Source organism: Saccopteryx leptura, chromosome 10, assembly GCF_036850995.1.
Source record: "Saccopteryx leptura isolate mSacLep1 chromosome 10, mSacLep1_pri_phased_curated, whole genome shotgun sequence".
Taxonomy (NCBI): Eukaryota; Metazoa; Chordata; class Mammalia; order Chiroptera; family Emballonuridae; genus Saccopteryx; species Saccopteryx leptura.
The window spans coordinates 7,234,627-7,256,286 of record NC_089512.1 but is presented as its reverse complement, the minus strand read 5'-3'; the positions used below and the strand labels follow the sequence as shown (position 1 = coordinate 7,256,286).

Genomic DNA, 21,660 nt, shown 5'->3' with positions numbered 1-21,660 from the left:
GCAGCTGCCGCAGCTCAGCCCCTCGGCCACCCCACCCCGTGGGCCCCCCAGCTCACCTGCTCTCCGCGTTCTCCTTTCTCTCCCCGTTCTCCCTGAAGTGCAAATGGCAGGGAGGGGGCCACGTTTGCAGGCAGTCCGGCCCCTCCCCCCCACCTCCCTGGCCCTCCCCGGGGGCCACGTTTGCAGGCAGTCCCCCTCTCCCCCCCACCTCCCTGGCCCTCCCCGGGGGCCACGTTTGCAGGCAGTCCGGCCCCTCTCCCCCCCACCTCCCTGGCCCTCCCCGGGGGCCACGTTTGCAGGCAGTCCCCCTCTCCCCCACTTCCCTGGCCCTCCCCGGGGGCCACGTTTGCAGGCAGTCCGGCCCCTCCCCCCCACCTCCCTGGCCCTCCCCGGGGGCCACGTTTGCAGGCAGTCTGGCCCCTCTCCCCCACCTCCCTGGCCCTCCCCGGGGGCCACGTTTGCAGGCAGTCCGGCCCCTCTCCCCCACCTCCCTGGCCCTCCCCGCCAAGCCCCAGGCTCACCCTTTCTCCCGGCCGGCCGGCCTCCCCCACAGTCCCAGCCGAGCCGGGGAGCCCGGGAATACCAGGCTTTCCAGGCTCCCCGGCCAGGCCGGGAGGCCCAGCAGGGCCCCTCTCCCCAAGGGCCAGGCCAGGTGGCCCCTGGGGGCCTGGGTCTCCGCGATCTCCTTTCGGCCCGCGGTCTCCGGAAAAGCCGACGGGCCCCTGGGGCAGCAGAAGGGCGGAAGCTGGATGCAGCCATACTCCCCACGGGCCACCCCCACCGGGCAGCCAGCACACACCTCCTTGCCTGGGGGACCCCGCTCGCCAGGGTCCCCCTTGGGGCCACGCCACCGTTCGGGCACCGGCATGAAGCTGCCAGAGCTCTCCTCCCAGGTGTCCACGATCTCCCGCAGGACAGACGTCTGAGGGACAGTGAGTAGCCAGGTGAACAGGGCCCCTTGCGGCAGCCTCTCACACGTTCTGGCCCGGCTCCGTGGGCGTATGTGGCCCAGGGGGCCCCCATCAGCGCCCACACCCAGCCCCCAAGCAACCTACCTTGATCCCAATATTTTCCAGCGTCCTCTCCACATTCTGGAAACACAAGCTGGGTGAGGGGCTGCCTGCAGCGAAGCCCTGCCTCTGCCCCACCCTGCTTCAAGAAATAGCCGCCATGCCGTCCTCCCCAGCACCAGCCCTTGGTGGAGGTGCTTGAAGCCACTGGGAGCCCCTCCCCGGCATGCCCCCATTGCCCAGGTGCCCCTGAGTGTAGGCTACAGGAATCCCAACAGGGCAGGGGGCCAAGCACACAGGACAGAGTACATGGGACCTCACAGCCAGGGGGCGTGGCTAGGGAGGTGGCCCCTAAAGGCGGGCACACAGAGTCAAAGACCAGGTCCCCAGCTTCACTCACTGCCAGGCTGCCAGGCTCCCCTCTCAGGCCGCGCTCTCCTGGGAGGCCCTGGAGACAAGAGACAAGCTGCTGGACCCAGCCTGCGGGCCGCGTGTGTGCACCTGTGGGTGCTGTGGCTGCCTGCACATGGAAGAAGGCGGGGCCTCACCTGTTCGCCTTTGGATCCAGCGTCCCCGCGGTCACCCTGCAAACCAAGAATGATGAGGTGGGGGAATGCCCCAACCCTGGTCAGCCCCTCGCACCCCTCCCACCCAGCATATGCACACTCACCTTGGTGCCCGGACTTCCTGGAACGCCAGGAAAACCCTGAGACAGGACAGAACACAAAGGGGTCACACAGAAGCATGGCATCCTGGGAGGGTTTCTAGTGGGAACACAATGGCCCTTGTTGCTCTCAAGTCATAGATAGACCCTGAACACTCACCTGGCCAGGAGGGCCGACCTGCCCAGGGAGGCCCGGGGGTCCTGGGAGTCCAGAGAGACCAGGAGCTCCACGATCACCCTTGGGGCCATCATGACCCTGTGAAGGATGCAGCCAGCATCAGGACCATGAGACCCCAGAAAAGACTGGAGTCATATATCACAGGGTCAGAGTCACGGTCAGGGTCAGGGGTTAGAGGTTGCAGAAGACTCCAGCACTCACTTCTCTCCCAGGGGCGCCCGAGTCTCCCTTCTCTCCCTGTGGAAGACAAGGGTGCCTCAGACATGGCCCGATCTGAGGTCAGGGCAAACCCCAAGTGAAGAGCCTTACCTTCCTCCCGTCTTCTCCGGGGTCCCCAGGTTCTCCCTGTGGGCAGGACTCGCATCAGCACAAACATTGGCCAGCATCTGGCTGCAAGACCCTGCCTTGGCAGCTCTCGGGTAACTGTGCCCAGCGGGCCAAGCCTCTGTGTGTCTCGTGCATGGCGTGTGACCTTCCAAGAGTGTGCCTGCATGGGTCTGCTCGCCTCCACACTTAAACCACACATGCTCTCCTGCCTCCGGCTTTCTGCATGTAACTCCACACCTGTGCATCTCTGGGGACGGTGAATGCCCGCGTGTCCTGGTCGGTGTATCGGCACGTGTACCTGGGCATGGGTCTGCGTGTCCTGGTGGGTGACACTGGGAAGGACTCACCTGATCTGTGTCAGCATATGGGCGGGCATTTATGCAGGTACGCACGGGATGAACACATACATGTCTGCATGTCCCTGGTGCCTTGAGAACTGTCTGTGTGACTTGTCTGCAGATCTTGTGTGTATGTCAGTATGTGTGGCCATAGGTATGTGAGTGATTGTGGATAAAAACACATGGGCCAGTATGTCCCAGAATGTGTCACCTGTCGGAGCCTTGGACGTGTGTCTCACTATATCTCACCACGGGTCCACACGCGGCCCTGGGGCCGAGTCTTAGTACATTTCTGAGTACGGGGAGAGGTGGTTGTGTGTTAGCATGTCTCCGACGGTCCCTGCACGTGGCCTCACCCCTGTGCCTGCACCTCTCATGTGGCTGTGGCTCTTGCCCGTGCAGTGGCTGTGGGTTACTCTAGCATGTGTCGGCCCATCCAAGCACGCCTGCACCTCCACTTAACTAACTGCCTGTGGGCTGCCTGTGTGTGCACACGGACAAGTGTCCAGGACATCTCTGTGCGTCAGCACTGGGTGGCTGGGCTGGCAGGTCTCAGCATGTGTGCGGGCGTGCCCCTCTGTGTCTGCACAGTGGGGCGATGTCCCTGTGCTGGCGTTTCTCGGCGGTGTCGCCGTGACTGCCCTGGACACTCACACTTTTCCCGTTCAGGCCTGGCTTGCCGTCATCTCCCGGTTTTCCCTGTGGGAACGGATCATTGGTCAGAAGTCAGGAGGGGGTGAGAGTGGTAAGGGGGCAAAGGAAGCCGAGAAAGCCAAGACTCACAGGTGGTCCAGGGGGGCCAGAAGGGCCAGGAGGTCCCTGTTCTCCTCGAAGGCCTGGAAGCCCCTGAAAAAGTCTTTACTAAGATTGAGGGGGCCACTGAGGTAGTCCCTGGGCCCACCCCTGACTGGGAGGACCCCACGAAGATGCTCCTCCAGTGTAGAGGCCCCCAGAATTGGGAGGTGCCTTTAAGACCCCCTTGAGGCAGAGACCCCAAGTGTTAGGGGTCTGGCACTCCCGAGGGAAGAGCACCCAGGGCAGAGGTCAGGACGCGGGACTCTGCCAGAACCTGCCCGCCAGCGCCTGGAACGCCTCCTGAGGACAGGGCTGGACCAGTCCCCTGACCTCTGCTGACGCCGTGACTGATCACCGGGCTGTATCTGTGCTGACCCCCTGAGCCGCCCACCTCCTAACATCTCCCCTTACTTACGTCTCTCCCCGGTTCCCCAGCTTTGCCTGTAGCACCCTGAGGAGAGACCCAAAGTCAGGGAGTTCACAGTGGTCATGGGGTCAGGGGCACTGCCTGCTGACAGCGCCACTAGTTCTTAGGAACCCAAGGCCTGCAAGGTAGCAACATCCCCCACCCACCCGTCCGGCCCCAGAGCTCATCAAGACCAAGAAGACCCAGTGAGGCCAGGGTCGTTTGAAGGGGCGAGGGAAAGGGTATGACCTGGCCGTGACCACCATGACTCACATGCAGCCCAGGTGGGCCCAGGGCTCCTGGCTTCCCGTCCAGCCCGTTGCGGCCATCCAAGCCCGGCGGGCCCCGGTCACCCTGGGGATGAGCACGAGGTAAGGGGCCTCCAAGGACCTGATGGCCCACAGTCAGAAACCTCTACTTCCTCTCACCTTTTCTCCCGGTGGGCCTCGGACACCTGGGTCCCCCTGGAGGAAACAGGGTCAGTGAGGGGTGAGGGCAGCCTGGAGACGTGGGCTGACGGGGCCAAGAGCCTTACTCACCTGGGGGCCTGGGGACCCCCGCAGGCCGTCACTGCCCTGAGGATAAAGAAGGAAGCAATCAGGGCCCGCTTTCCCAGGCCCACACCCCACAGGGCCAGCCACACTCACCCTCTCCCCAGCGGCTCCCGGGGGGCCGGGGTCCCCCTTGGGTCCCCGAGGACCCTCCTGTCCACGGTCCCCAGGCTCTCCCTGTGGCAGAGACAAGCTTGTTGAGGGAACAGCATTCCGGCGACAACCAGGCCCGAGGCAGAGTCTGTCATGGGGGCCTTGGGCTGCCTCCCTGTGTCCAGGACCTCACTCCGCCCACAGGCGCTGATACCTTCTCTCTGGCTGCAAATCCTGTGTCCACCTGTGGGACGAATGACAGTGAGAAGGTTGGTTCAACCAGGGAACGTGGGTTGGTGGGGGGGCCGATGGAGCCGTGAAGGCCTGTGGGGTCAGTGAAGATATCAGGGGGCCACGGAGAGATGTCGGGGGGCAGGGAGAGCGGGAGTCAGTGGAAGGGATGAGAGGACACAGTATGGAGCCCACAGGGGTCAGAGAGGGCCACCATGGAGGACCAGACCCAGCTTAACCCTTACCAGCCGTCCAGGGGGTCCTGGGGGACCCTGGGAAAAGAAATAATTGTCATCAACAGGAGCCCTGAGGTCCCGGGGCATGGCTGAGGTTCACCTTCCCAGATTCCCTAGAGCACCCCAAAGCCAATCTCCAAAAGACAGGTCAGGCCTGCAGGTGCCTGTCAGGCTCCCCACCTTGACCTCTAGCCCCTTATGTGGGCGCTGACCAGGCCAAGCATTGGAGTCTCCACCCCCCAGCCCAGAGCACTGGCATAACTCACCGGCTCCCCACGGTCCCCCTTGGGTCCAGACGGTCCAGGGCTGCCCTGCAGAGAGTTAGAAGGTCAGGGACACTGAGTTTAGGCAGCAGTTTCGGGGAGCTTTGGAAGCACCCAAAGGACTCATGCGAATCCTGGCGGCCTTTGGGGGTTGAAGGGGTCACAGGAAATGGTGGTGAGGGTATAGCACTTCAGGGTTTGGGATGGCGGGATCAGGGGCCGGAACCGGATGGCTGGAGGTAGAAGTGAGGCTAGAGGCCGGGGGCACAGGTTAGGACTCACGTTTCGTCCATCCTCTCCGGGGTCTCCCTGGTCTCCCTTCTCACCCACGGGCCCCCGAGCTCCAGGAAGACCCTGTGGAGCACAACTTGTCTGAGCCAGACCCTCTCAACATTGTGCGGGTTCCCTCTGACGCCCCCATCCTATCCCAGGTTCCCCATAACCCCCAAAACTATGCCAGAGTTTCCCGTCATGGCACGCCACCCTGCAGGGTCCCCTACCCCCTCTGAACCCTTCTATCGCCCTTCACCCCTCAGAGGTCCCTGCTGCCCTCACGCCCACCTCTGCAGGCTCCCCGATCACCCCCCACCCCCCCACCCCCTGCTGGGCCTCACCCGAAGGCCACGCTCTCCGCTCTTCCCAGGCAGGCCTGGGTCACCCTGGTGATGGAGAGAAAGCCACAAGAAGCAGGTGAGTTAGGCTGCGACCACCTCAGGGAGTGCGGACAGAGAGGGGCTGGGCACTGGCTGGACAGGGGGCAAGAGGCTGGACTGGGTGACCGGGTGGAGCTCCCCGCCCGGGGATCACAGCTCGAGGGTAAGGATCAGAAACCGCAGGGGGAGGGAGTCTCACCGGGGGGCCCTCGTCACCTTTCTCTCCAACTTCACCCTGTGAGACATCCGGGTCAGCCTAGGTCCCAACCCCAGCTGAGGCCAGCAACACCCTCCTCCCCGCCGGCCGCCGAGGGCTCCCTCCACCCAGGCCTCTTACGTCTCGCCCTCGGGGGCCGGCAGGTCCTGCGGGGCCAGGCCGCCCGGGGTCTCCCTTCTCTCCCGGAGGCCCTGAGTCACCCTGCGGAGGAGGCGAGAATGCGGCTGCATAGAGCAGGCAGCCCTTGAGAAAAGGTGACCCCAGAAACCTTGACATGACCCAAGGTCACAGGCACTCACCGGGGGTCCAGCTCTGCCAGTGAGGCCGATGGGGCCCTGCAGGGGGTGGGGAGGGGGACAGGACTCAGTTGGGGCTCCCAGGTACCAGTTCATCTCCTTCTATCACTCTCCCTATCCCCACATTTATTCACCCGGGTTCCAGGGTCTCCCTTGGGGCCAGGATCTCCAGGAAGAGCCAAGCCAGGTGGGCCCTGCGGGCGGAAGGGTCAGAGGTAGGCGGCAAAACCTGCATGTGCTCTCCCCCAACACGTCCCCTTCACTCACCGGCTCCCCTTTGACTCCCGTGGCTCCTCTGGGCCCAGTGGGCCCCATGTCTCCCTGGGGGTGAAGAAGACCATCAGCGCCGGCCCCAGGCTCCCTGACCCCTCTAGGCAGCGACCATGCCATGACCCTCACGGCCTCTAGGCAGGCCCTATGACCTTGACCTCGACCCTGGAACAGCCTCCCCTCGGTCCCCAGAATACCTTCTCTCCTTTGACTCCAGCACCAGCAGGTCCCTGAAAAACAAACAGGACAAACACAGCTTGTCCTAGCCCAGGGGTCAGAGTGTGGTGGGCTTCACTGAGGACGGGGTTACACAGAACTGGAAGTTACAGAGCCCAGTTTCCCCCCAGAGGCCACAGAGTCCCTGCGGGGAGCAGGGCAGGGCTCACAGAGTTCACGACCTGTATGGCGGCCATGGAGTTACAGGATCACGGCTGAGAGTTGGGCGGCATCTCATAGCACGAGAGTCACAGAGCTCTGAGCCGGCCCCAAGTCTCAAGATTATACAGACACTGGCGTACAGGTCGGTCACTACTGCCCACGGGGCTGCACTGCTCTGCGCCCACCATCCCCTCACTCACCACAGCAGCGTCCCCAGGGCGGCCTGGCTCCCCCTGTGGAGAAAGGACAGATGCAGAGATGGAGACCCACCTAGGCACCCACAGTCCCAGGGTCTCACTCGCCACAACCCTTGCTGTGGGGGCAGGGGGGGGACACTGGCCCCAGCCCATAACCCACCTTCTCTCCTCGGCGGCCCGTGGGTCCTGGCGGCCCCTGCGTGTGGAGAAAGCGTCAGCCCGGGAGAGGAAGGACACTTGAAAGCCCCACTATTGGTCCCACCACAGTCACAAACTCACTTCAGGACCCTCCGCTCCAGGATGCCCAGTGACTCCCGGCGGCCCCTGGAGACGAGGGGGCAGGGTAATTATGGCAAAAAAAAGGCGAGAGGTTGGGGGTAGGGGTGTAGAGAGGTCAGACAAGATCAGGATATAAGTCTGCAGGGGTCAAACTCAGGAGTCAAACTTCAGGTCAGTGGAAGTCAAGGTCAGTTCAGCAGGGTCAGAAAGCTAAAGGCAGGTCCCTGGGGTTAAGGGTTAGAACCCTCATCAGGACTGATTAGGAGCATGCGAGGAGGGGTCAAAGGGCAGGGGGTGGGGGTCAAGGATGAAAAAGTCAGAACCAGTAGGGGGCCTAGAGCCTAGGTCAGCTGGCACTAGCACTGGGGCTAGTGGGCTCACCTGGGGTCCCACAGGCCCAGGGGGTCCACGCTGGCCCTGATGGAACAGAATGGGTCAGAGCCGAGACTGGCCCCAGACCCTCAGGGCTCGGAGGGTCCCCAGGCCACACTTACCTTCTCACCAGTCTCACCCACAGCCCCCGGCGGTCCCCGGTCACCCTGTGGGGACAGAGACAGGGTGACTGTCGAACTTCCGGCAACGTGTTTCGGACTCCCGAAGGACCCTTCTCTCCTGACCTCCCACCTCCCGAATGCCACAGGGGTCCCAGTGTGTCAACCCTCACACCAGATCTCTCTTAAAACGGCACTTACTGCCCTGGCCGGTTGGCTCAGCGGTAGAGCGTTGGCCTGGCGTGCGGGGGACCCGGGTTTGATTCCCGGCCAGGGCACATAGGAGAAGCGCCCATTTGCTTCTCCAACCCCCACCCCCTCCTTCCTCTCTGTCTCTCTCTTCCCCTCCCACAGCCAAGGCTCCATTGGAGCAAAGATAGCCCGGGCGCTGGGGATGGCTCCTTGGCCTCTGTCCCAGGCGCTAGAGTGGCTCTGGTCGCGGCAGAGCAACACCCCGGAGGGGCAGAGCATCGCCCCCTGGTGGGCAGAGCGTCACCCCTGGTGGGCGTGCCGGGTGGATCCCGGTCGGGCGCATGCGGGAGTCTGTCTGTCTCTCCCCGTTTCCAGCTTCAGAAAAATTTAAAAAAAAAAAAGGCACTTACTTTGGGGCCAACATCCCCAGCAGGTCCCCGTAGGCCCTGGAAGGGGTTCAGAGATTTAGGTTTGGGCAGAGATGGAACAAAAGGCTCATGGCTGAGGGTCGGGGCTGGAGCTAGGCCCACCATACTCAGAACCCCCGGCCCGACACTCACCCGCTCGCCCGGGGTCCCGGGTCGTCCTGGGAGACCTGGGGCTCCAACCTCACAGTCACCCTGAAAGAGAAGCAGATGGGTACAAGACCCTGCCCGCCAGCACCCAGAGCCCCCTGTCCCAGAACTGCGACACCAAGAGGTCAGCTAGACTACCTTTTCTCCTTTCTCCCCAGAGGGGCCAGCTGGGCCTTGGAGTCCAGGGCTCCCAGGAAGACCCTAGGAGGAAGTGAGTAAAAAAAGTGCACCCCAAACTCTGAGACCCAGTACCCACCCACTGCCCCCACAGCGGAGCCCCCAGCCCTCTGTCCACATCACTGAGCATGGCCCCAGGGCCTTACCGGCAGCCCGGGCTCCCCCAGAGCAGTGCTGCCATCACCTGGTCCAGGGGGGCCCTGGGAGAGAACCACAGGTCAGGGGATGATCAAAGGGAATCGGACTCCGAGCCACCCTTGCAGACCTTGTCCCTCACTTACCCGCTCCCCACGATCGCCTTTGTCACCCTAGAAGACAGATCACGACCTCATGAGCCTGGCCCACACCTGCACTCCCCAAGAAACCAGGAGGAATGAGGGTCACGGGGTCCGATTGGATTATGAAGGCCATGGGGGAACTGAGGAGCCATGGAGGAATCAAGGGTTCACATGGGCTCACAACAACCAGTAGGGTTCAAATGGAGTCACCAGGCCACTGGATCACATGGAGGCCATGAGACCATATGAGGGTCATGCTGTCACCTTCACAGCTATTCCAGGAAGTCCTGGGGGACCACGGGGTCCTGGGTCCCCCAATGGGCCACGGGATCCAGGAGGGCCCTGATGGATGAGACTGAGTATGAAGAACCACCCCACAGACCTGCTCCTGCCCGGCCTCCCGTGGTTCCTCACCACACATCACTTGCCCCTGTGTGCCCTAGAACTTACCGGAGGTCCAGGGTCCCCTTTCCTCCCAGGAAGGCCCGGGCCCTCCCCATCAGTGACATGTCCAGGCTCTCCCTGCAGCAACAGAAAGCAGCAAGCAGGATTCAGGGTATGGGAGCCTTGAGATGGGAGCAGTCCCTAGAGGTGCCCCAGCCATTCCTTATGAGGCCTTGGGCCCCGCAGTGTCTGGCCTGGGCAGCCCGGCTCCTCCCTGGGACACGCTGGCTCCCGCCCTTCTCCTCGCACCTACCGGTTCCCCCTTTGGGCCTCGAGGTCCTCGCTCTCCCTGAGGATGAAAAGAACAAAGGATGATGCTTAGTCTCAGGCGAGTTTCGGGGTGGGCCCCCACAAGCCAACACCGCCCCCCTCCCAGGTGCCCACTCCACAGAAAGAACTCTGGGAAAATCCTGGGAGAGCTGACAAGGGACAGCAAACCTACTGGTTCTCCACGAGGTCCAGGCCCTCCAGGGGAGCCCTATAAATGGAGGTCACAGTCAGGACAGTCAGACCACCCCTCCTGCTCAAGCGCAGTGTCCCACCATGTGACCTACAAGGGCAAGGCTCACTCACCTCCGGGCCAGGCGTTCCGGGAATCCCAGGGCGGCCAGGGCTGCCTGGAGCCCCATTTGCTCCAGGGAAGCCCTAAGGAGGCACCGAGGTCAGGGCAGGAAGGGGCCCTCCCTCAGTGCCCCCCGGCTTTCTGAAGGAGCCCCACTAGTCCTCATCTGGACTCCTCACCCTGCAGGCCCCCCGAGTGTCGGGGACGGGGAGCAGCGGGTAGAGAAGCCGCCCCTCCGAGCTGGACGAACCTCCCTCAGGCACAAGGGCCGCGAGGGGCAGAGGGCCTTCCTGTCCCTGGGACTCAGAACTTCCCCCGGGCTCTCCAGGGATGTCGAAACCCCTCTGGCCCATCTACCTCACACCCCTCCCCTGCGTCTCTGGTGGGCTTGATAAGTCTAGTCAGGCTTCTAGGGACAGACACCCTGTGGTTCGAACTCTGCCCTTCCCTTTTTCTCTTCTAAAACCCGGAGGAAACGTCGAGGAGTGTCTCAGGGGGACCTCAATGGTCTCCACTCACCCTGTCCCCCTTGGCAATGGAACTCCCAGGGGGACCCTGGGGGCCGGGAGCACCAGTCCTGCCCTGAGAGGAGAAAGGAGAGAGCAGGTAAGGAGGTGTGTGCAGTCGGGCGCCGAGGACAGATGTGGGGAGCCACTCACCGGGAGGCCAGGGGGGCCGGGGGGCCCGTCTTGTCCTTTCAGGCCCTAGAAAAGGTGGTCAGTGAGTCCGTGCTACTAACCTCCCCTGCCCCAGATTCCCAACCCTTCTCTACCCCCCTCAGGGCTACTCACCGCCTCTCCGGGTTCCCCCTTCTGGCCCTGGGGAAAGACATATCAGACAGGGGTCAGAGTGGCTAATCACAGGCGTGGCCCTCAGCCGCCCTCTCAGCCCTGGACACTTACCGGTGGACAGTGCACCGAGCAAGGCTGTAGCTGTGGACACAGGGTCTCCTTGAAGCTATGCTGTTTTACCCAGAGTCCCCAGACCCCTTCTTTCCGTGACCCAGTCCCACCCCCACCCCCAGGCCCCTTACAAACCTGAGTGGCCAAAGCTGCCTGACACAGGGCTGTTGCCAGACTACTGACTGCCCGATCCAAGCTTGGACCATCATCCACAGCGACAAAGGTCTGGACAGGGTCCACGCCCGGCACCAAGCGACGCAGCTGTTCTGGGTCAGCTCCCGCCAGACCCAAGATCATCACTTGGAGCCCTAAGGGGAGGTCCAGCAACCTACATGACAACCTGGTCAGGGCCAGCCCTATGCCAGGCCTCATCCACACCAGCCCTGCGCCTCACCAGCAGCCTGGGCCTCGCGGATAGGGTTGAAGATGTCACTTCTCAAGGGCTCATCCACCAGCAGTACCATCACCCCTGGCACTTGCCGACGGCGTCCAGGAGCATCTGGTGCCAGCAGGTATTTATGAGCTTTGACCACGGCGGTGCCTGGGAGAAAGAAATGTCAGAACCCAGGGGTACCAAGCTCCCAAAGGAGAAGCCCCAAGAGTCCGTGTCTACTGCAGTCACTACCCAGATTGTTCCCACTTGGGTCCATGTAGGGGATGTTGCGGATCTTCTGCAGGATGATACCGAGGTCGTAGGAGCTGTTCAGTGGGAACAGTGGGGACGGCCGGTGACTGTAGGTCAGGAGGCCAACCTGGAGTGGGGGGGAGACACAATGCCTGGGATGACAAAGCAGGGGTGGGAAATACAGAGCCTGGGGAGGAACTTAACCAGGACTGTTAGGGGTCAGCAGGGATGGTGGGATAGGTGCCAAGCGGCTGGTGAGGAGATCTGGACCCTGGGGAAAGGCTGGGAGAAGCCTCAGCTGATAATGGGGTGGGGAAATGGCAGCTGGTGTGGAGCCCAGGGTGGGGGACGGCCGGGACAGGTAGGGGTCTGGCTGCGTCTGGAGGCAAACCTGGACCGCCTGTGGCCCAAGAGGCCCAAGTGCCGACACCAGACGGCCCAGGGCTCGCTTCACAGCCTCTGAGCGATGAGCATTGTCCCGAGTGGTGTGCAGCAGGAACACCAGGTCCATCAGGCCACGGGGACATACTACAAGAAGTGGGCCCAGTTATTAAAGTGGTTGGCGCATCTAGTGACTCCCTTAGGCGCCTCCCATGGTGCCCACCATACCTGGACTGTGCGTGACAGAGGACTCAGGACCCCGTACACCCTCCCGGATGGGGGTCAGGGAGAAGACGTAAGAGATGCCAGGCTCTAGCCCTGTCACCCGTTGGGAGCTCGAGATCCCTGGAAGTGTCTGTGAGGCAGCAGGCTTTTCTGCAGAGGACAGCACTCAGTTAAACAGGAGGCCCTCTGTGGCGCCCCCCTGCCAGCGCCCCCCCCTGCCCTGGCCTCCCCTACCTTGGCCAGGGCCTCCGAGTGGCCTCCAGGATAGGATGTAGCTGGATACTCCAGACACTGGGTTCCAGACCAGAGTCACTGAATCAACTGAGGTGTCTGCCACACGCAGCTCAGTGCTTGGGACACGAGGTGACTCTGAAGGAGGAATCAAAGACCAGGGATCAGGGTCTCTATCCTGAGAACCCACTTGGGAGAGGTTCCCTTTAGTGAAGTAAGTGTCAGAGAAAGTCATACTGGGGTCGCCCCAGGGTCAGGAGTGGTAGGAGGGGCTACTGGAGAAGTCACTCAAGGTTATGGGGTGCAGAAAATCAGGGTGGGTCATCAGTGGGGGGAGGAGCACACCAGAGAAGGATGGGCCCTCTGGGCTCACCCGTGTACGCAGTCACTTCCGTGGGGGGTCCTTCTCCAGAAGGCCACAAGACACTCAGCCACACGCGGTATGGAGTCCCTGGCTCCAGCCCGTCCAGTTCATAGCTGCTGAGCTCAGGCCCCAGGACCCGGGACTGTTCCTGGCCACCTGGGGCAGGCATGAGGGTGGGGGCGGGAGGCACGTGGGAGGATGTTATAGCTCAGCACTAATGGACCTTCCCTCAGTGACCCTCACCTACTTCCTGACAATGACCTCGCCTGGCTGACCACAGCCCCACCCATAGTGGTCCCTAACGCCCTCCGGGGGCACTTCTCACCCTCGGGTCGCCAACGCAGACGGAAGCCTTGTGCTCCGGGCACCGGCTGCCAGCGCAGCCACAGCGAGTGCTCCCCTCGCTGCACTACGCGAAGGGTTTCCAGGGCTGGGGCTTCCTCAGGCGCTTGAGAGAAAGCGAGGGAATCAGGGGGGCTCTGCCCCCGCTGGTCTGGGCGCTAATCCCACCGCCCCGGGAACACGCACCGCCCCAAGTCGGCCCCTCCGCCTGTCCCAGGCTTCACCCCGCCTCCCCGCTCAGACCACGCCCACAGGCTCTCTCCCCAACCCCGGTCCCCATTTCAATCCCGAGCACAAACCCCGCCCCCAGCCGCCCAGGCCACCAATCCAAGGCTTTCCCTAAGACGAGCTCCGCCTACGTGTGGTGACGACAACGGAGACAGGTGCGCCCTCACGGTCCCCAACGAGTGCAGTTACTCGCACGGAGTAACTGACTCCGCCTTCCAGGCCCCGTATTTCTGCGGAGTCCGTGTTTCCTGGGAGTATCTGTTGTCTCGTGGGGCCACCTGTCCAGGCGAGCACACGTCGGCGGTCAGGGGTGGGGGTGATTGCATCCGCAGGGGACAAGGGCAGGGTCAGGGAACCATACCCTCGCTCCGGCCCCAGACCAGTCTGTAGGCTGTGGCTCCAGGGACTCCCACCCAGGTGATCCGCAGAACTTCACTGGAAGCATTGAGGATCTGCAGCTTTGACACACTGCCCACCGGCTCAGGGTCTGGAGGCAGAGGCAGGGTAAGGGGTCAGAGGCCACTGAATGGCTGGCAGAGGACAGGGTCACAGTGCAGGGGTGGTCAATGCAAGGAGGTCTGAAGGTCAGAGTGAGGTTAGTATGGACAAGTCAGTATAGGAAACCTGTGAGAGAAAACAGGTCAGTCCCTTAGAGTGGGCAGTGTGGAGCAGCCAGGAGGTCGCTGTGGCTGGACACATAGTCAATGAGGGGTGGGTCAGTGCGAGCAGAGAAGCCCACCGAGCAGTGATGGAGTGGGCAGCTGGAGAAGTCAGGAATACATAGCAGGGTGGGGTGGCCAATGAGATGTGGTTGGCAGCTGGTCAGGGTCCACTCACCGGTCCTCACAACCACAGAAGCGGGGGTCCCATCTGCGCCAGCCACATGGGCCCACACACGCACCGTGTACTCGGTATCGGGCTCCAGGCCATCCAGCTTAGCCACCGTGGATTCCCCAGAAACCAGCAGGGATTTCTCTGGGCCTGGGAGTGAGGATGAAGGCGGCTCCAGGGCTAGCAGAATCTGGACCCCCATGCCCTGCCTGGACCCCTGAGAAAACCTCAGCCTCTATCCCACCCAGGCCCACCCCCCGCAACCCTCCAAAACCTCTGGTCCCCTCCACACCCCTGGTCCCCACCATGGCCTGAGTGCCAGGAGACCCTGTATCCGGTGGCACCAGGAACTCTATTCCAGGCAATGGTGACAGATGAGCTGCTGGCTTGAGTCACATGGACTCTCCTCACCGGGCCCAGTGGGTCTGGGGAGAGACGGCGGGGAGTCAGATGGGGGAGATAGTGGGAGGTCAAACGAGGGAGGTAAGTAAATGAATCAGGTGGGGGGAGAAGTGGGGATGCTGACAAAGGGGACAGTGCGATTCTGAGGTGGCAGGTGACAGGAATACGAGAGACAAGAGGGTCAGACGAGAAGGTAACAGGGTTGCTATGGAGGGATTAGGAGGCAGCAAGGGTCTGACAAAGGAGAAAGTATAAGTCTAAGAGGAGAGGAGGGTCCAGCAGCAAAGGCAGCAGGAGCCTGTGAGATGAAGGGGTGTTGATTCAAGGCAAAGACAGTGTTCCTCGGTGAGAGGCAGAGGAGCCTGAGGGGGCAGGAGCTCAGGAGGAGGCCCGGAGACTGGGGGCAGCAGGGACTGGGAGGAGGAGGCCAGGAGACTGAGGGGGCAGGAGCTCAGGAGGAGGCCAGGAGACTGAGGGGGCAGGAGCTCAGGAGGAGGCCAGGAGACTGAGGGGGCAGGAGCTCAGGAGGAGGCCAGGAGACTGGGGGCAGCAGGGACTGGGAGGAGGAGGCCAGGAGACTGAGGGGGCAGGAACTCAGGAGGAGGCCAGGAGACTGAGGGGGCAGGAACTCAGGAGGAGGCCAGGAGACTGAGGGGGCAGGAACTCAGGAGGAGGCCAGGAGACTGGGGGCAGCAGGGACTGGGAGGAGGAGGCCAGGAGACTGAGGGGGCAGGAGCTCAGGAGGAGGCCAGGAGCCTGAGGGGGCAGGAGCTCAGGAGGAGGCCAGGAGACTGGGGGCAGCAGGGACTGGGAGGAGGAGGCAGTGGAAGTCAGATGGGGGAGACTGGGGATCTAAGGAGAAGGAAGGGCCCGACAGGGGCGCCCTGGGGGTCTGACCAGTTCGAGCCACGATGACCACAGGCGTGCCCTCCTCTCTCCCGCGCAGTGCAGACACAGCCACCTGGTAGGAGGTTCCAGGCCGCAACCCCGTGAGATCTGCGGCAGTGGATTCTGGGGGGAGTGTCTGGCTGGACTCTGGACCTAGGGTGTGAGGGAAGTGTTGGCATGGCTCCTGCCTGCCCCCTTGGTCTCCCATACCCTGGTCGTTCCCCTCAGCGACCCTCCCACACATCACACACTGACCACTGTCCGTCTTCCATCTAACCCGAAATCCACTGGCTCCAGGAACAGGTCCCCAGGCTACCCTCACTCGAGTTGCATCGGATGCCACAACCCGCAGCCCTGGGATGGCAAGTGAGGTTTCTGGCTCTGGGGATTAGACATAGAGGTCGGGGGTCAAGACTAGGACCCAGCGAGTCAGGCAGCTGACCCCTACAACCTCCGGCAGTGCTCACCCCGGCGGACAGTGAGGATGCTGGCACCACCCTCTCGGGTGCCCACTCGAGCAGACACCCGCACAGTGTAGCTCAGCCCAGCCCGGACGTCATCCAAGTCAAAGGCTGTCTGACTCCCGGGAAGCACCAAGGTCCGCTCGACCCCTAAAGGAGGAGGCAGGACAAGCAGGCAGGGGTCTGTGAGATACAGGGATGTGGGCTGATGGTGGTCAGGCATGGACAGACAGACAGGATGGAAAGGGTCAGTGACGGACGGGCCATAGGATGAAGAGGGTGAGAGATGAGGACATGGGAAACAAGGAGTCAGTGATGGACAGTGACATGGGATCACAAGGGCCAGTGACAAATAAGGACACAGGATGAAAGGGGTCAGTGGACTGTGATGTGAGTTGACAGGCCATTGATAGTGATGTGGGGTAATGGGTCAGTATTGGTTGGGGACATGGGATGAGAGGTCAGTGTGGCCAATGGTCACAGCTGGGGTAATAGAAGGGCAGGGATGGAGCTCGTAGTTTGTGAAGAAGGGTGAAAGCCATGGACAGGGTAGGAAGCAGAAACGGCTCTGGGTGGAACAGAGTAGAGGGCAGCAGACCTCGTGACAGGTCTGGACTCTGCTATTTTTGGAGGTGGAGGGACAAGAAGACAGGAGGAGGCTGTGGAGACCCAGGAGTGGAAGGAGACAGAGAGAGGGTGCAATCAGACCCCGAGGACTGGAACTTTAGTGTGTGTGGGGTTGCTGGCTGTGTCCACCTCACCCTGGGTGCCGCGTACAGTGATGCGGTACTCAGTGGCACCAGGAACGGGGCTCCAGGACACTCGCACCCGCTGCCCTGGCAGCTCGGTCGCCTGTAGGCCTGTCACCGGGCCCACAGGCTGCTCTGGTCCTGCTGGAGAACATAGCATGAGAGGCAGCCCAGAGACCCTACATTTTCCCCTGTCACCTGGCCAGGCCCACTGAGACCTCACCAGTGGGGACCACAGTTGCAGGTGTGGCCACCTCGCGGCCCTCCAGCAGAGTGTAGAGCGTGAAGCGGTACTCAGTGCCTGGCTGCAGCCCATCCAACTGGTAGCGGGTCACGCCAGAGGGCAACACCACCTTCTGCGGCACCTCCAAGCCTGTGGATGACGGGGTCAGGCCGGCTGAAGCCAAGCCCCAACCCTGCCTGCCTCCCTTTGCCCCTCCACTGACCGCTCTCACGCCGCCACTCCAGCCGGTAGCCACGAGCCTCAGGCACCACGTTCCAGGAAAGGAGGATGGAGGTGGGGCCCAGGATGACCGCGCGCAGTGTCTGCTCAACGGAAGTGTCTGCCCAGGGCACAGAAGGCCTCAGTGGGCGTCATGCCCTGCCCGCCTGCCCACCCAGCCTGAAGAAAGCACCCGGCCTTCTCACCAGTACGGGTAGTCACGGAGGTGGCAGGTCCCTCACTACGGCCAAGCAGGGCGCTCACAGTCACCTCATAGTCCGTGCCAGGCTCCAGGCTATGAAGCAACACTGACCCGTGCCCAGGGCCCAGCTCCTGCTGCTGCGGGGCCCCACCTGTGAGGGGCACACAGAGGGGTCTGTGGGTCTTGCAGACTCAGGGCTCTCAATCCTGTCTGAGATATGGGGATTTCCCTTCAAACCACACCTCTGAGGACTCACCAGGGAGGACCCGCCATGTCACACGGTAGCCAGTGGCACCGGGCACACTCTGCCAGGCCACCAGGAGGCTGTGTGCTGTGGTGTTCTGGATGGTCAGCTCTGGCCCCTCCAGGGCGGCTAGGAGAAGGTTGCACCAGGGAGGAGTGGAGTCAGGAGTGGGAAGGGGCTACTGGGGCGGGTTGTGAGGTGAGTGGGGTCAGAGGTTGGCCGAACTGCTCACCAGTCCGGGCTGTCCCGCTCACAGCCTCCCCGATGCTGTTGGCGTAGAGAGCAACCACAGTCACTTGGTACTCGGTCAGCGGCCGGAGACCCTGCAGCCGTACGCTGGTCTCCCCAGCTGGCACGCTCACCTGCCCAGGGACAGAGGTCACCTCATTTGGCCCAGCCAAGTCCCCAGCCCTCCACCCACCGCTCCTGACATCTTTACCTCCCGCCGCTCACTCGGCAGTGGTTGCCCCAGCCCTGTCAGGGGGGTGTACTGGACTTTGTAGCCAGTCACAGGGCCGCTGGCCGCTGTCCACTGTACTCTCAAGGATTGACTGCTTGGCTCAGAAAGCACCAGGTCTCGTGGACCAGAGGTCGAGTCATCAGCTGGGAAAGGGGAAATCAGGCAGGATCATCCGCAGGATCAGGGGTCAGGAGCACAGGGTGTAGGGTCAGCACCCCCAGGGCGGGACCAGAGGACAGCACCCCCAGCTTGGTGCTAGGAGCACACGGGATGGGATTGGGGTCGGAGGTCCAGGTCAGGGCACAAAAGGTGAGCAGGGACTCACGGGGCAGGGTCACAGGCACGCCACCAGCGGTCGTGCATACTCTCCGGGACACGAGGGGCAGCAGGGTCCTCAAGATGCTGAAGTCATTGACGAAGAAGAAGAAATCGCTGGTGGGCTGTGAGGCAACTCGCTTCAGCTCCTCGGGGTCAGCGTTCTTGATCCCTGAGGTGACGACCAGTCAGGGCTCAGCTGCCCACCTGCACTCTGACTGCTCCCTGCCCCAGCTGACCTGCCACCCCAGCCGGGTACTCACCCACAGCAAACAGTTTGACCCCCTGCCCCTTCAGCTTCTGGGCAGCTGTGTCCACCAGGTCCTGGGACTTCCCGTCTGTGATGAGGATGCAGACCTGGGCAGGTGCAGGGGTCAAGTCAGGGCTGCCTCAGACACTTAAACTGGGGTCACCCTGGGATGCAGGGTAGGGAGAGAGATCACCTTGGGGACACCGGGTCGGGCCAGCTGGGGCAGGAAGACATGGTCTGCCACGTGGAGAACCGCAGCCCCCGTGCGTGTGTTGCCCCCCTTGTAGTTGAGCTCACGGACGGCACGAATCACATCGCCCCCTGAGCCAAGCGCATCCAGGTCAAACTCTGTCCTGTGGGGGTTGGGGATGGCACCAGGCTAGGGGCCAGGCTCTTTCCTGGCCCCGGCCTCTAGGAGGCCTCGGGGTGAAGGTTGTATCAGATCCCCCTGGGGATCCTCTTGGTCCTCTGATTCCTGCCAACCATGTCCGAAGCCCCTAAGCTAACAAACCCTTCAGGTGCCCCTGTGTCCCGCCTGTGGCTTGGCTAGGGCAGGCGTGCAACCCTTGGGGCTCCCAGCCTCAGGGGACAGGATGTCTGGTTTAATTAAATAAGTGGAGGTGGAAGGGCCCAGCTGAAGAGAGGTGGATGCTGGCCAGACAGGAAGGCCCTCTGGTGAGTGGAGAGGCTGAAGGCACTAGGGGGTTAGAACATGGGGAGTCCAGTAGGTATGGGACGTCTGCAGCCCCTGGGCTCTCCGTATTCAGGTCAGGATACACAGCCCCTGTCTTTGGCAGGGCACTAGTCTGGAGACGGCTCAGGTGCCAGGGCTCCACCTAGGAGATCCCAGCTCTGTCTCCAGAGGAGATCCCGGCTGGGAGGCTCTGGGCTCCCCAAAGCCTGGCCTAAGGGTTTTGGGGATCTTTGCTCCTGTCTCGGGGAGGGGTCCTGGTGGGATCTCTGGGTCCCCCGCTCGAGGCAGCCACTCACCGAGGGTCGTCGCTGTACTGCACGGCAGCGAAGCGCACACCCTGTGCGCTGGTTGCTCCCGAGAAGGGCAGCACCAGCCCCTCCAGGAAACCCCGCACTTCGCGAAAGTTGCTGCGGCCAATGGACGAGGAGCCGTCCAGCAGGAACACGATGTCGGCGGCATAGAGGCGCGTGCAGGTCACTGGGGCGGGGAGGCGCAATCACGACCTCTTCTTGGAGCCCACCCCCTCACCCTGCTTTGTGATCCCTTGAAGCTAGGGGCTAGGGACAGGGGGAGAAAGCCCTCATCTGCCCTGAGAGCTGGCCCAGGGCGGTTCGGCCCCGGGGCCTTGGAGGAGCCGTGGGGGCGCCCGGAGTGGACTCCCTCCGTGGAGGATTGGTGGGGACGGAGAGCTGCCTGCGCGGGGCTCGCGTGTGGGACTCAGGTTGGCCTCGGGAGGTCAGCGTGGCGTGACATAGGGTAGGACACCCAGCGCGCATGTGGAGAGCCCGAGTTTGGGTTTGAACAGGCTAGGGAGCGGTTTGGGAGACGCAGCGCGGGCTGCGGATCGCTGAGGGTTTGGGGAGTCCAGGAATTAGAAGGCCCGCGCGCCGGGTCGTGGGGGTGGGGGCCGAGTCAGGATGAAGGCCGAGCGCCGGGCAGATGACAGGGTACAGTGCACTGGGTGGGGTCCTTCCTTGCAGTGCCCACCTCTCTCCCTGTGCTGAGCCCGCACTCGGGGCGCCCCTGCCAGGATCCCCGCACAGAGCGCGGCCACCAGGAGTCGCAGCCTCATCCTGGGAGGGGGAAACGGTCAGCCAGGACACCCGCCTCTGTCCCTCTGTGCCCGCGGCCTTGGCGGGTCCAATCCCAGCCCTCCCTGACCTCCAATCCCGGCCTTGCCTGCGGGTCCGCTGGCTCCCGACGCCAGCCGCCGCCGCAGTCCCGCAGCCGCCGCTGAGAAAAGTCCCTAATCCCGGGGGGCGGAGCGGCGGGCGGGGACCCAGGGGCCCGCCTCCACCCACCGTCCCAGAGGTCGCCGCCCCCAGCACCCCTCCCCTAGACAGATAATCTGTCTCCACTTAAGTGTAACCCCCCCCACCCCCGACCTCCTATGGCTTCTGGGAATCCCCAGAAGATTCTCTACAGACAGATGCTGAGGGAGCCCCCTCCAACCCCATCCGGAGTCAGAGGTCTTGGCTGCTGTAGATCACAGGGTGTCTAGTGAAGTGACCGCTGGAGGCTAGAATTCCCATAGGTTCCTGGGGACCGAAGAGGCAGCAGGATGGCGGTGGGGGTAGGCTGCAGCTGGAAATGACTCACGCCCCCACCCTATGGGGTGCCCAGACAAGCCCTCAGGCCATATGTCCCGCCGGCCACTCCTGTGATTCAGACGTCCCTGTCTGTAGGGTCTCCTGTGCCGCACCCCAAACCCCTTGACAAGCAGAGCAGCCCCCAACAAATAAGGACTCTGAGCTCACCCCAAGGAAAGCAAGGCACCACTAGGCTGCACCCGAGTAATGCTCACCCCCCACCTTCGGAGGGAGAAACCAGGAGAGAATCTGTGTCATGCTTATGCATACGTGTCCATCCCAGTGTCCAGCATCCCACACGATGCCCTGAACCAGTCCCAGACAGATGCTATCCAGCTGTGCCTTCAGGGAGGGGCTACCCATGTGCGGAGGTTTGGGACCACCCACAGTGACAGCTCATTTCCCAGGAATTCACCTCCTCCTGCCTGTACCCCCTCTGTCCTGCCTCAGGCCAGGTCCCCCTACCTACAGCTCCTCATTCGGGCTCCACAGCGTCCCCTCCTTCAGTCTACTCTCCTTGAAGACCCACTTCCACCCAGCATCCCACCCAGCCCAGAGGTCACCCAGGGCTTCTGTCCCCCCTGCCCTCATGGTCCACCCATAGCTTCCACTTTCACAACTACCCTTGTCCCACTCCTGTCCCCTTAACTAGCCCGCATTCCCGTGCATCTCCTTTAACTGGCTTCTGTGACTGTGGACAGGCCCCCCAACAACCCCAATCTCCCAGGTCAAGA

The 21,660-nt window shown here is 62.7% G+C and overlaps 1 protein-coding gene across 1 annotated transcript in view; it reads right to left on the bottom strand.

Annotated features, from left to right (window-relative positions):
* The window catches only part of COL7A1 (collagen type VII alpha 1 chain), a 33,500-nt gene extending 13,091 nt beyond the window's left edge, over positions 1-20,409 (bottom strand). The window contains exons 1-74 of the mRNA XM_066350980.1: positions 20,325-20,409; positions 19,634-19,814; positions 18,837-18,996; positions 18,657-18,750; positions 18,404-18,565; positions 18,058-18,221; positions 17,851-17,980; positions 17,631-17,747; positions 17,379-17,525; positions 17,177-17,293; positions 16,954-17,103; positions 16,743-16,871; positions 15,988-16,131; positions 15,776-15,901; positions 15,530-15,673; positions 14,536-14,655; positions 14,237-14,380; positions 13,761-13,886; positions 13,531-13,677; positions 13,155-13,277; positions 12,839-12,985; positions 12,469-12,603; positions 12,238-12,384; positions 12,020-12,156; positions 11,629-11,755; positions 11,398-11,544; positions 11,139-11,311; positions 11,004-11,033; positions 10,893-10,919; positions 10,761-10,805; positions 10,621-10,683; positions 10,113-10,184; positions 9,982-10,017; positions 9,793-9,828; positions 9,546-9,617; positions 9,360-9,437; positions 9,099-9,125; positions 8,964-9,017; positions 8,779-8,841; positions 8,626-8,685; positions 8,476-8,511; positions 7,877-7,921; positions 7,764-7,799; positions 7,383-7,427; positions 7,264-7,299; positions 7,107-7,139; positions 6,726-6,758; positions 6,526-6,579; positions 6,393-6,452; positions 6,262-6,297; positions 6,083-6,163; positions 5,945-5,980; positions 5,707-5,751; positions 5,375-5,446; positions 5,096-5,140; positions 4,839-4,865; positions 4,577-4,606; positions 4,366-4,446; positions 4,258-4,293; positions 4,147-4,182; positions 3,992-4,072; positions 3,728-3,763; positions 3,301-3,363; positions 3,172-3,216; positions 2,162-2,197; positions 2,054-2,089; positions 1,835-1,930; positions 1,681-1,716; positions 1,559-1,594; positions 1,411-1,458; positions 1,056-1,091; positions 800-922; positions 522-722; positions 57-92 (exon numbers count right to left, since the gene is read on the bottom strand). Of these exons, the coding sequence (XP_066207077.1) occupies positions 57-92; positions 522-722; positions 800-922; positions 1,056-1,091; positions 1,411-1,458; positions 1,559-1,594; positions 1,681-1,716; positions 1,835-1,930; positions 2,054-2,089; positions 2,162-2,197; positions 3,172-3,216; positions 3,301-3,363; positions 3,728-3,763; positions 3,992-4,072; positions 4,147-4,182; positions 4,258-4,293; positions 4,366-4,446; positions 4,577-4,606; positions 4,839-4,865; positions 5,096-5,140; positions 5,375-5,446; positions 5,707-5,751; positions 5,945-5,980; positions 6,083-6,163; positions 6,262-6,297; positions 6,393-6,452; positions 6,526-6,579; positions 6,726-6,758; positions 7,107-7,139; positions 7,264-7,299; positions 7,383-7,427; positions 7,764-7,799; positions 7,877-7,921; positions 8,476-8,511; positions 8,626-8,685; positions 8,779-8,841; positions 8,964-9,017; positions 9,099-9,125; positions 9,360-9,437; positions 9,546-9,617; positions 9,793-9,828; positions 9,982-10,017; positions 10,113-10,184; positions 10,621-10,683; positions 10,761-10,805; positions 10,893-10,919; positions 11,004-11,033; positions 11,139-11,311; positions 11,398-11,544; positions 11,629-11,755; positions 12,020-12,156; positions 12,238-12,384; positions 12,469-12,603; positions 12,839-12,985; positions 13,155-13,277; positions 13,531-13,677; positions 13,761-13,886; positions 14,237-14,380; positions 14,536-14,655; positions 15,530-15,673; positions 15,776-15,901; positions 15,988-16,131; positions 16,743-16,871; positions 16,954-17,103; positions 17,177-17,293; positions 17,379-17,525; positions 17,631-17,747; positions 17,851-17,980; positions 18,058-18,221; positions 18,404-18,565; positions 18,657-18,750; positions 18,837-18,996; positions 19,634-19,814; positions 20,325-20,409 (6,198 nt within the window). The remainder of the gene's footprint in view (positions 1-56; positions 93-521; positions 723-799; positions 923-1,055; positions 1,092-1,410; positions 1,459-1,558; positions 1,595-1,680; positions 1,717-1,834; positions 1,931-2,053; positions 2,090-2,161; positions 2,198-3,171; positions 3,217-3,300; positions 3,364-3,727; positions 3,764-3,991; positions 4,073-4,146; positions 4,183-4,257; positions 4,294-4,365; positions 4,447-4,576; positions 4,607-4,838; positions 4,866-5,095; positions 5,141-5,374; positions 5,447-5,706; positions 5,752-5,944; positions 5,981-6,082; positions 6,164-6,261; positions 6,298-6,392; positions 6,453-6,525; positions 6,580-6,725; positions 6,759-7,106; positions 7,140-7,263; positions 7,300-7,382; positions 7,428-7,763; positions 7,800-7,876; positions 7,922-8,475; positions 8,512-8,625; positions 8,686-8,778; positions 8,842-8,963; positions 9,018-9,098; positions 9,126-9,359; positions 9,438-9,545; positions 9,618-9,792; positions 9,829-9,981; positions 10,018-10,112; positions 10,185-10,620; positions 10,684-10,760; positions 10,806-10,892; positions 10,920-11,003; positions 11,034-11,138; positions 11,312-11,397; positions 11,545-11,628; positions 11,756-12,019; positions 12,157-12,237; positions 12,385-12,468; positions 12,604-12,838; positions 12,986-13,154; positions 13,278-13,530; positions 13,678-13,760; positions 13,887-14,236; positions 14,381-14,535; positions 14,656-15,529; positions 15,674-15,775; positions 15,902-15,987; positions 16,132-16,742; positions 16,872-16,953; positions 17,104-17,176; positions 17,294-17,378; positions 17,526-17,630; positions 17,748-17,850; positions 17,981-18,057; positions 18,222-18,403; positions 18,566-18,656; positions 18,751-18,836; positions 18,997-19,633; positions 19,815-20,324) is intronic.
* Positions 20,410-21,660: the final 1,251 nt, after the last annotated feature.